Source organism: Dryobates pubescens, chromosome 1 (genome assembly GCF_014839835.1).
Source record: "Dryobates pubescens isolate bDryPub1 chromosome 1, bDryPub1.pri, whole genome shotgun sequence".
Taxonomy (NCBI): Eukaryota; Metazoa; Chordata; class Aves; order Piciformes; family Picidae; genus Dryobates; species Dryobates pubescens.
In genome coordinates, this window is record NC_071612.1 from 61,437,352 (window position 1) to 61,449,971 (window position 12,620).

General features: G+C 37.4%; 1 protein-coding gene across 1 annotated transcript; it reads right to left on the reverse strand.

Annotated features, from left to right (window-relative positions):
- Positions 1-6,389: 6,389 nt before the first annotated feature.
- OMD (osteomodulin) lies at positions 6,390-11,699 on the reverse strand. The gene is given in 5 exon segments (XM_009907628.2): positions 6,390-6,789; positions 7,614-8,566; positions 11,468-11,598; positions 11,600-11,684; positions 11,686-11,699. Coding segments are annotated over 5 exon segments (1,494 nt in total). The 3' UTR covers positions 6,390-6,478.
- Positions 11,700-12,620: the final 921 nt, after the last annotated feature.

The window sequence follows — 12,620 nt, forward strand, 5'->3', positions numbered from 1 at the left end:
GAAGACATGAAGTAATGTTTAAACTGAACCCCATCTTTTTATTGTCATCTTTTTTAACCTGAAATAAATAACCGAAGTATTCTTGTGTTCTCTACATCATTTCATTTTTCTCAAATGCAGACCTTTTATGCTTGCCTGTTCACTTGGCCTGATTAATTTCAACTTCTAAAATCATTTTGGTCTCCCTGGTTGTACTGCTGCAAGTATGTGTGATAAGAAACTTTCCTCTAACTCCTGTGTCTTCCTGTGCTTTTTGTGAAGATCCTGGTACAGGAGTGTAAAAACAACTTTAAGGCAGTTTAATGTTTGTGCTTATGCTGTGGCTGCCTCTATTCTGAGAACAAAAAGCCAGAGTATCCAAAAGGGAGGAAGCAGTTTCTTGGATTGTTCTTGAACAATGCACTGATACTGGGCTGAAGGTGATACAATAGAAGACTTGTTGTGTAATATTAAGCCCAGTATATTCCAATCCAGCATCCTTGATGGGTCGAGAAGGGTTGGAAGGCAGTATTACATGTAAAATAAATGGTCATCTTGTCTAGAGGGAAAACTCAGAACATTCCTAAAGATTCAGAATGATCAGAACGTACTGGAGATTAAATAGTTGTGTAAACACCTCCAGAGTATTTACGAGAAGCTGTAATGATTTCCAAGGCTCAGTGAATTAGATTGAGTTTAGGTCACTGTTAGGGCCACCAGCTGCAAAACTCAACACAGCTGAAAACTGACCCAGTGATTGTCTGAGCATCCTTCCATATGTTTTGAATTCATTATCAGCATTTTTTAAAGCTGAAAACATTACCTTTATTCCTTGCATTTCTGGAAGAGAAATAGGCTCCTTGTATCAGTTACAGTGTTGTAAATGAGTAAAGCACATCTAAAAAGTCATGCACAACAGTAAAGAGAAATCAAATTGTGAGTAACAAATGCACCTGGTAACTAGAGTACTAGTTCTGTCTGCTATGCTCCTTACGTTATCCATAGCATCTACTTTATTCTGTGTTTATGGCTAATCTTTGTATTGATCTCTTTTCCCAGGGCAAGCCTGATGTATTTCTTCTCTGTAGATGGTGAACTTATGCAATGATTAATGAGACTCTGGTATTACTTTCCCTTCAAACTAGTTGGGTTGTTAGAAATGCAAGTTTTGGACAAAATAAAATCTTGGATGATAAAGGTTTGTCTTTGTGTAGTTGCATAATGTCCAATGGAGTATATGCAATTTGGTGTATAGCTGAAAAATTCATGCTGTTGCAGTAGTATGGGAAAATGATTGTAAAATCTCTTCCAGTGGTCAGAATATATATATTCTATGAGAATATATATATGTTCTTATTTGGTGTCTTTTGGATAGGAAATTCCTATGGTTATTGCTGGCAATGATGAAATTGGGAAACAAAGAGGGAAATGGAATCCTATTGTAACTGGAACATTAATATGTTAAAAGAAGTTAGAAAACTTGCAATGTGAACCATCTGTTTTCTGTATAAAGGAGTTTCTCTCTTAATCCATTTAACTTTTACTATTGGAATAGTGAAGCAAATATCTCAGGAAGTAAGCCTTGTAAGTATTAAATACCATCAACAACAGAAAATGGAAAAAGGCAAAATACATCCCCACTGTTTGGAGGCTAAAGGAAGAAATGTAGACAAATGGATTAATCTGGTGTTGTTTCTCTTCCTTTATTTTGGTTTTTACCTCTTTAACCTCTTGTGGTATAGGTTTGATGAAAAACCGTTTCAGTTCAGCTTTAATTTTCTGCATTAGAGTCATAACTGAATGTTGTCCAGAAATGTGAGGCTTTTCCCCTATAGGTTTGCATGGATATCAAAATGTTCTGTGGTGTGCTAATACTAATAATGCTAATTATTCTGCATAATGCTGATACTATTTAGTTTAGAGTTCAAGAATGTTCCACCCTCGGTTACACAGATAAGACTTGGAGAACATGTTTTTTTCGGAAGATTTTGTTCAAAGCTGAAGGCAGAACTGAGATTTCAGTTCTCTCAGTTGCTGTGTTTCTGCACATATTTCTGATAGTGAAAGGAAAATTTTTGAAAGAAATCGGCTGATAACCCCAGTTTACTGCACCTTGATTCCTATCACAGCACTCTGAAGTACGAGGACTTCTTTTTGGGCGTACCAAACCAGAATATGTGTGTATGTATCCAGGCGTGCACCTGATGTGCTGCAGCTGCTCATGGGTTTTAATACTGGCTAGGGCTAGTCTGAAGTAAAGCTCCTCTCCCTCGCAAAGCAGAGGCTGGGTTTCATGGCTTCATCACAGGTATTTTGCTCTACAGATTCACCCTGGTGCTTCACCTTAACTGCTGATGCAGACAGTGTTGTAAACTAAACGGGGTTTTGTTTCTGTGTTTGCTGACTACTGTAAATGTTTAATGTTTGGTTCTTAGCTTGTGAATCCATTTCTGGCTTAAAAATACTGTATAGTGCTCTGATAAAAAATGCCAGAGTAAACATGAAGCAAATATGTGTTGATACTCAAATTGATGTGGTTATATAGTGGTATAATTTGGTTTATACAGAGCTCTACATGGCTAGGCTGCTTTGTGTGCCTGAATCAGTATGGGTGTGCATCTGCTGCAGAACACTGCAACATGGAACATTGTAGACATGCTGTTCCCAAATTTAGCTAGAATATGCCTTGGTTTATAACCATAGTCAATAGTGCTTATAAAAATGCTTATATTCAAATATATCAAAGCAATAAGCACATTCTAATAGTGAAGAGTAAGGCCTGCATGTTACCACATCAAGAATAGTGAGAGCATAGAACTTGGTGTGGAATTAAAAGTGAAGCTCAGTGTACAATATCTTGTCTCCAACAGGTCATAAACGGATGGGAAGACTGAGAACAAGCATGTACGATTCTTGTTTCAGCCTGTCTCTGAGTATCTTTTATTCCCTATTCCCTAGCTATTCTCAGTTCAGCATTTTTCCGCCGACTGTGCTTTGTCTGTTTAACAGCATATGATGCATCTCTTCCAAGAAATACAATTACTTGTGCAGTCTTCCCTTGGAGCCACACATAAAATTGCTGCTGCATTCACTGTGTTGTCAGGCATGCAGTTCAATGAGCTGGTTATTCCAAACTTGTATTTGTCTAGCTTATCCTGGAATGTTCTAGCTTTATCTCATAGCTCCTTGATGATCTACTGGAGCAGCTGATCCCCAAAGTGAAGCTGTGCTGAAATGCAAGTCATGATTTTGTGGGTATCTCCTGTATCTCCCCTTAGTCATTTCTTTTTTTGAACTGGTGATTTTTAGTCTGCTTGGTGCTGTCTAAATAGAAGCCATTCCTCATATTTGACATTACCACCTTTCTCTAATCCTTTTCTAATGATGCCATATGTGGAGATTATAGCTCCCTGAGGGGTTGGGAAATCAAAAGCATGTTTAATGTTTGGGTCAGCCTCAGATTTATAGTGACATTATAAGGTCTTTTGTTTTCTTTAACTCTCTAGTTACTTTTTCTGTTTGTTTGAGTTTCCTTTTTAATCCTACTGGTCATTAAGCCAGTGTTTCCTCTGAACTGCCTTTTGTTACTTCCAAGTCTTGCTCCTGGGTGGTGGTGATTGGGTTGTAATTTTTACCTGAAGCTACTATCATCTTTTCCACGGCTGTCACTTTCCATCTAACACTGTGTTGAATCTTATTGGCTACTTTATCATACTGAGGTCCTTTGCAGTCATTCTTCGCTGACACCAGTCTTTGTTGTCATCTTGCTGCTTAGCCAATTTATCTAACTTTTGCAAGTGCATTAAAGTTGTGTAAAATGCAGCACACACCCTTTGCAGAACTCCCACCAGTGGGAATTTCCCTCCACGGCAGAAACTGACAGTTTATTCTTATACTGTTACACTTTATATGATTTTTGTCAATGCTCTCACCTCTGTGGCAGCTTAATTTCTTTAAATATATTTCAGAAATTTTTGTAGCATGTTTGGACCAGCATCTTCATTTTCCATATCCTTCATAATTCCTTCACAGCACTCCAAAAAGATTTGCAAGGCAAAAATACCATGGCTCTTACAGAAGCCATGCCAAGTCTTTTCAGAGAAAATTGTCTTTGTCTAAGTATCCATTAAATTCTGTACTTTATTGGAACTTCTGTATTACAGACTTCAGGTTTAGCAAGTCTTTAGTGCTTAAGCCACACTAAAAGCTTTTGTCAAGGATGGGATTGGATTTGCCGCAGATGAGATACAATAGCAACTCAATGAATAGTGAGTTGTGATGATTCTGCTTGTAATGCAGTTTCCATGTTCCATCTGGAAGAATTTAATAAGATAGCTCCCAAATCTTCGGTAATTATCAGTTTGACTTATATTTAATCTTTGAGAAATATATACAACAAGTTGCTCCAAAGGCAGTGTCTTGAATTCTGCTTTCAAGTGAAGCATTGCTTCACAGATGCTTTTAAACCCCAGAAAGTTTGTGATAAGATATAATACTTGTAGTGCATTTAAATAATGTTCTTTTCTAAAGCTGAATAAGCCTTTCCAAAAAGCCTTTATTTAGACTGACGTTTTGTACACTGTTCACTTAATCTGAAATGGAAAGTTACAAAGATTCCCTAAGGTTAATGTTGCACATAATTATAGTAATAAAACTATAAAGTTATCTATTTATTTTTAAATTTATGTGTATAAAATGTACATGAGTTTTTGATAAAAGAGTATTTAAAGTAATGAATACCTGCATATATTTCTCTTTCACAAAGCCAGAGGTTCTTGAGGTTGATAAATGTTAAATAAACAGTTATTTATTTATTTTTTAAAAGGAGGAAGATAAAATCTGCAGAGCTCCAAATTTGCAGGGAGGCCATAAAATATTTTGCTGTGGATATTATATCTTTTCTCAAAGTAAGTAGGAAAAAGGAGAAGTAAAGAGTAGATTTCTTGAGTTAGTTGACCCAAGACCCACAACTTAATAATCGTATCATAAATTTTGTATCCACAAACTTACACAACCAGTTGTTCCTAAAGACTATGTATCTTCTTACAGGTTACATTTGTGGGCTGAAGAGGAATTTCTTTCTGTAACAGAATAAACCAAGCCAACCAAAAAAAAAAAAAGTATTTACATTTTGTGGGTGTTTTAGTTGTTGCATCAGAAACCAAAATATGTTGATAGGCTTAAAAAAAATGAATGAAATGGTAAGAGGACAACACCGAACGTGTCTGAAACTTTTTATGCATTGTAATACAAACTTGCTCACATGATCTTAACTAGCCTTTTTAACTCTCACTGCACTTCAAGTACGACGTAAAAATGGGAGCATGCATGGCTCTATTTCATGCATTCATTTTTCTTGTGGAAAATGCTGGTTCTTCCTCAATGCTAACAGATTTATCAGAAAAAAAAGTGCTGAAAATTAAAGAATTTTAATAATAATAATAATAAAAAGCAGTAAAGGGCCTTATAACATTATCTTACCTTGCAGTTATTTGGATCTGTTTCTAGTCATAAGACATAATAAAGAAGCTTGCATAGCTTAGGTGGTATATAGTATTTTTCTTTAGATTGCTTAAAGCAATTTTTGTTCTATTTTGAAGCAGGATCTAGCTAATTGGTATCAGTTACACAGAGGGATAGTCTAAATAATTAGGCTGGAATGCTAGTGTATTACCTGTTCTGCTGGATGAACAATTCTGATAAAATGATTACTTTTTTAGGTGCCTTCTAAAGTAATATGGGCTAAAGCATAGGTACAATGTACATACTAATGTTTCAGTTGTATTAATGCATGTCTTTTCCCCTACGTACTAATACCTTTGGCCAAAGGCCATCTATTGCCTATATTGCTAATCAGCTAAAATCTCCTTTGAAAGAGTCGTCGTAGCTGAGGTACAAGCTGAGAAATAAATATTGTGATACTACTTGGCAAGATACTGCAAAGCTAATGCAAGGAAGCTTTGAAATTCAAAGTTTGTGACTTTCCTGTCTAATTACAAATTGGAAGAAGGAATATCTGTGTTTCTGCAAGATGTGGTGGAACCTTGTGAAAGTACTTTTGTGATCTTATCCACCTTTTCTCTAGTGGGTCTATTGTTTTACTGCTCTCAGTCATAGGATGTAGGTGGACTCAGCCTTACTTATCTGCTTGCTCCTGTTTGGAATAACATTGCCTTGTATGACAGTAGTTTTGCAAGTTGGATCACTGCAGAACACAAAAGCTTTTCCAGGTCTGTGTTGTTTCAACTTGGACTCATCCTGGGTGGGGTAATCTATCATCAACCCAGGTCATATATCAGACTGCTAACCCTGAAATGAGGGCTGTTTTGCCCCTAGTATGGTGGTTTTCACTGCATCAATTATAGGCCATTTACCTGTGCTAAAAGCCACTTTATACATTTATCTTAAATATCCCAAACTATCCAACGGCTGCAAAATGGATGTGAATACCCCACAGCTAAGGAAGTTTTGTGAATGCTCACTAACAGTCATTACTTCACTAAAAGTAAGGGTGAAAGTAGTTGTCTTCTGCTTCATGATCTTCTTCAGTTTCCTGGTCATGTGTTTCATGATTGGCTTCAGCCTCTTCAAATTCTTCTGGTGTTAAATATCGTCGGAACACTGCCGTCCTTAGCCGAGTTGACTTGTTAACCTTTTGTTCCCCATAGTAAATGGTTCGGATGTGAGGGAAGCAGAAGAATGCATAGGTGCTTATTGGAACTGTGAGCTTGTTTTGGTCCACCCGTATATAGGTTAGTTGGTTGATGTTCCTTGGTTCAATATATGGACACATCAAAGTGACATTTATGACTGGAAGAGAGAGAAAAAGCATTAATTAAAATGCAGGAAATAGTTACATTTAAGACCTATTCCAAAAGTGAAACTTTATGCTTTGAAATTCAGAATGGAAAATTGTTTGTTGTGCACAGTGTGAATGTAATCCTTCACTGTGTATTAAGCCAGTTATAAGTGATTGTGATAACAGTTCTGGGGCTTGCAAAGTGTAAGTTTATGGGGTAAAGAAAAAAAAGAAATGTAATTGTTACTACAAATTTTAAGTACTATTTTATGGGGCTGGAATATTTTCATCATTCCTTTTCTTTGTATGTTTTTACCAATTGCTCAATCCGAAGCAATTTTCAAATAGTTTTTAGCTTGGTATATGGAAAACTGGCATTTTACAGAAAACAGCAAACTCAGGGGTAAGGTGCAAAAATCAAATCCTTTCAAATTACACAGGTGTGATCTGAAGACAGAATGTGATAACACTGCACCAAGATGACAGGATCATGTCCTTTCTGCACTGTAAGCTCATCAGAAGCTACATGGCTCTGCCTTTGCTCTAGAGAAGTACAGTGTGCATGAACTTCAGGTAGTGCCATATTAGCTGATTCGCTCACAACACCAGGAGCCCAAGCTCACTTCACTGCAAGGGATGACATCAGCGTGCCATAACGTGGCAGGTCCTCAAAACCAAGGACACAACAAAAGAGATGTTTCTGCCGGGTTTCTGCGGGCTAAAAATTCTCAGTTCTGGGCCGTAAGGAAAATATGTTAAACTCAACCCCCTCCCACAATCAATGCCAAACCCCACGAAGAGTTTTGTCTGTAAAGCATTGCAACCATCAACGTACATTCAATGTCATTGTCTTCAATGTACAAATGCTGCAAACTTCTTGGAATATAGAATACTTGTTTTAATTTGTTATGTCCAAGATTGAGTTCTAGAAGATTGGGGAGGTTAAAGATGTTGTGTGGGATGTCGTGCAGGTTATTGTGGGACATTCTTAGGGCAATGATTTTTGGAAGCCTGCTGAAGTAGTTTTCTGGAATATAAGTAATGGAGTTATTTTCAAGAGAGAGATGCATGAGTGATGAGGGTAGATCAGGAGGCATAGTCTGGAGTTTGTTGTGGCATAAATTGAGTTGCATTAAATTTTTGAGGTTTGAAAAGGGTTTTCCTTTGAGTACTGAGTCATCAAGCGAGTTATTGCAAAGGTCAAGCATGGTTATGTTGGGTAATCCTTCCAGGGCATTTGCTGGTAAGTGGGAAATCTTGTTGGAACCAAGGAGGAGTCTCTCTAAAGAGGTGGGGAGTGGGAATGGAAATTCTTCCAGTTCATTATATTGTAAATGAAGTTGCACTAAGTTCAAAAGTTTGTCAAAAACACCGCTGTCAATCAGATGAGATTTAATTTTGTTGTGACTGAGGTTAATTTCTCTCAGGAAGGTAGCATTAGTGAATGGTCCTGCAGGCACTGCTTCAATGTTGTTGTTTTGCAGATAAAGTTGTTGGACGTGATTGGGGATATTTGGTATTGTCTTAAGTCCACGATGATCGCAGTACATTGATAATGGAAAAGCTGGTGGACAGAAACATTCTTTGGCACACTCAACTGGAAAAGGAAAGGGAGGAACTTCAAGTTGTGTATTTGGTTGAAAATAGTAAGGATGTTGATGATCTGGCTCATCATATTCATCCTCAAAATCGTAGTCTTCGTATTGGCAAAAGACCATGGCAGCACAGAGGAGGTGAATGACTGATAACTGGCTCAGAATCCCCATCTTTAATTTTGTATCATATATCCTGTTGATGAGAAGGAAAAACTGGTTTATTAGGGAGTCATCAAGTAAATCACATAAAAGTTTTCTTTTTAAGAAGCAGCAATATAAGGTAAATGGGGAAAAAAAAAAAGGGGGGGGGGGAGGCAGTTTGCCAACAGTGTCAGTGATATTAGCAAACACAAGTTTTGTTCTATAGCTTTCAACCATAAACAAATATACCAAATAAATACAAGGTTTCTTTGTCTGAATTGAAACAATGAGCAACTTTCTACCTATACCATACAAGTTTGCTGAAGGATACCGTATCACTTGGGAGCAGGAAAAAAAAATCCTTCTTCATTCCTTCTTTACAGAGCAGTTGCAAGAGGACTTAGTGAAGTAGTGTAATCTGAAGCTTGTGTTGGACATGTGAAGTGTTGCACTCTTTCTGCTGTAATGGGTTAAGCATTAGCCTTACAAGTTAGTTTTAAATCAGTGGGAATGGAATTCCTGAGCAACAACATTTATTCCTCAGTGCTTTGCAAACACATAAGCAGCCTTATTCATCGCTGTCAAGATGAAATATGTTTTTGCAAATGTATTAGTTGTTCTTACTGTGAACTTGCACTACACAAATGGTGCATGGTCAGTATCACAGAATCACGTAGTCCAGCCTGATGCTCCAAGTGTTTCCATCTCCAACAGCAGATTAGATCAACCCAGGCTTTGTCTGGATGAGCTTTGAAAATCTGCAAGGGTAGAATTCCAGCCTCTCTCTGAAGAACCCAGGTTAGTGCTGTTCTGCACTCCTTGTGAAGAAATTTGCTAGTCTTGCTGAGCACCTGAGCCATGGCTTGTATCTTATTTTTCTTGTTCTTAAACACAGTTATTTTTGTTGAAAATGGATATCCTTGTTTCTATCAATAGATTACTTTGTAATAGTGCATTTTATGCAAAATAGAAATTCATATGGCATTGGTGATTGTATGTCCTGTGGCACTTAGGGTTTTGGTTGGGTTTTTTTTACATTTTCTATAAAACATGGATGATTTAATACAGTGCATTAATGATGATTAAAACCTAGTTTTTCTACTTCATTTAATCAAATACAATTCAACCATTGCATACTGCACATCATGTAAAACCCTAATTGATAAAAAGTTTTCTTGATTATCTTCCTTCCTAATTTACATTCAGAGTGCCCTTCTGAAGTGAAATACTGATGTTGTGGAAGACAAACAATTATACCTGTCAAATTTCTGATGCTCAAAGGCATTTTTAGAGCACTTTATGCAGTGAGAGCAGCTCTATTATTTGGCAGAATTGGTTATGAATCACATCAAGCTATTCAACTTAAGCAACAGCATTAAGCAACTTAAGCAACCAGCATTGCAGGTCAAAGCACATAAGTCATGGGAAATGCTAAGAAGGTTGACTCAGTCTAGTATGGGAACCTTCAGGCAAAGGAAAACATATCCCTAGGTTTTTATTAATTATATTCTTGTTTGTTAATCAGAGAAATCTCCTTTTTTCCCCTGATGTTTACCAATCACTAACAAAGGAGGTGAGATTTTTTTCCTATGCTTCATAGTGGTGATTGATTGGCTAATGCATGATGCATTCTTCAAATGGGGTGAGAGAGAATCTGAAGGAAAAAAGTAGTAAGAAAATCATGGAGTTTAATCCCTCCTTGTAATATTTCTATGTTGCACACAGCCTGTGGGTGATAATGGCTGGGTGAAATCATTTGTGGTATTTTGTAACTTGCATTTTGAGCTTTGTACAATTTGCATTTGAATTCTTCTTTACTCCAGTTTCATAACCGATGGAAAATCTTAAAACCAGGTTTGAATGGAGTCAGTTGTTTGGAACCCCACTGCAGGCAAAGCCAGAGTCTCCCATGTTCCTACAACATCATGAGATGTCTGACCTAGTTTAAGTAAACAGCACAACTACATCTACACAGAGAGAAATATTGCACTACAAGTAATGTGTAAATGCACTATGCTGACAAACCTTGCAGGCACCTGCTGGGCTGAGAAGCAGTACTGTGCTTCAGGAGAAACTCATCGGTTTCCAGATGTCAGTCAGTGCATATTGGAAGAATACCCTGTGACCATGTTTCTAACTTCTAGTCAGACCTGATGGTGTCTACCTATATAAAATCTGTTTCTAAATCTCATGACTTCATTCTGGCTTTTCTGAACAATCTATTCACATTCTTGGTTTCCTTTTGATTCCTGTTACTTCCTCTCTGTTTCAGTCTGGAACTTTACCCTCACTTTCTGGATTTATTGTCTCAGCACTTCTCCTAGGTGTCACAAAACTTCCAATTAATAGTTTTTGTTCTCAGTTGCACAATAGTCCTTATAAACTGGGAGGAACAACTCATGATAGTCCTGCTCAGTTTGAGGAAAAAGCTTACTTAGGCCTTTATGCAAATGATCCACTTGCTGTGTAGACAATGTGAAGAGAGCTATCATCACTTCAGACAGAATGATAATAGGCACCAAAGTCTCTTTCTGGAAAGAGAACAGCTGGTATCTGAGGAGATTTTTTATTTTTTTTTTTATACCCTGGCTGTAGCTGAGTACATTTTGGTGGACCACTACCTGTCCTAGCAGGCTTGGAGGTTGTGTCTCAAAGCACAAAGGTACTAACGCTTCTTCACGAAATATAAACGTTAGAGCAAGGAATTATGTCAGGTGAGACTTGATAATGGGAGACGCAAGTCAGATGCACACAGCATGATAAACTGCATGCTTAGAAAGTTGAAAGAAAACAGAAAATCCTAAAAGCTTAGTTCTCTACCATCTGTAATAGACTCAGAGCTTAGAAACTAGTTGTAAGCAGTTTATTAGCTGAAAGCCAGAAGTTACATAGCGTGCATCAATCACTCTTAACAGCAAAAGGAACATAATCATGTTGGTTTATTCCTGCTTACCAAAAGAACTTTCTCGTTGAAACTCTGTGAAGCTCCAGTTGTGGAGGGCAGCAAGTTATTGTGCTGGTGAAATCATCTGAGAAACAGCCTAATGCAGCTGGAGGAATAAAAGATCTCCCTAAGCCATATTTTTGTGGTGAGGAGCCTTGTGGGAAGGCAAAGCAAAATAATAGCCTTAGCCTCTCATCTGATTTGTCATGAGAAAAAAAGAAAAAGGCTTGTGCCACATCATCAGTCACTGTAGGTCTGTGTCCTGAGTCGGTGAAGCGCTTTCTCCTTTTGCTAAAATCCCTTCAAAATTATTTGCAAGATTCTTTCAGTGTTACCAGTTCCCATAACTGAGAGAGAGCACGACCTTAAAAAAAATATGTCAGAGGTTGTTGGTTCACAGTGTGGTTTGAACTGCAGTGATTCAGTTATGTGAAAGATTTGTTCTCTGGAGGATGAAGTTAAGAAGCAGTAAGTTATTAACCTTATCAAGATTGAGGACAAGCAAGTGCTGTAGAGAAGCCCTTACGAACATCTGCCATTTTATTCTTTCTTCCCTTCCACAATTCATGTTTTGTGTTTCCTTGTCCAAAGCAGTTGTGCCCTGCAGTGCTGTGGGTGTGGCGAAGTACTTCTTGGTGCCATTTTAACGTTCTACTTCAGGAGTAGTCCCTTCCAACATAATACGTTCTATGGTTAAGCATTCAACATGCATTTCCTAATTTGTATAGAAACAGCATAAATCTTCCTATGGAAAAGACAAGTACAGCATGAGATATCAGCCATACTACTGGAAAAAAATGAACACAGCTTTGAAGAGGGAGGGAAAAACAAAAAAGGCATGGTTTGGTTTTGCTGCTGTGTGGTATTTAAGCTGTGGTGTATGCAAAAAATAAATGGAGAAAAAGGACCTTTTTGTTGTTGTTGAAGCAAGATGCAATTCTAGATGAATTACATGATTTATCAGAAGAAACTATGCTGTTGGTTTGGTAAAAGAATTAAATTATTTCTGAATCTATTCACAATGAATTTGGTTCTTAAAAAGGCAGAAGTGCCTTTGAGGTGTCATACTCAAGGAAATAAAGGAGTAATAAGTTTTACTTTTTAGTCTTTTAGCTTCCTGAAGCTGATGGTTTGCTTGACCTTTCAAAGTTTCCTTTTGTGT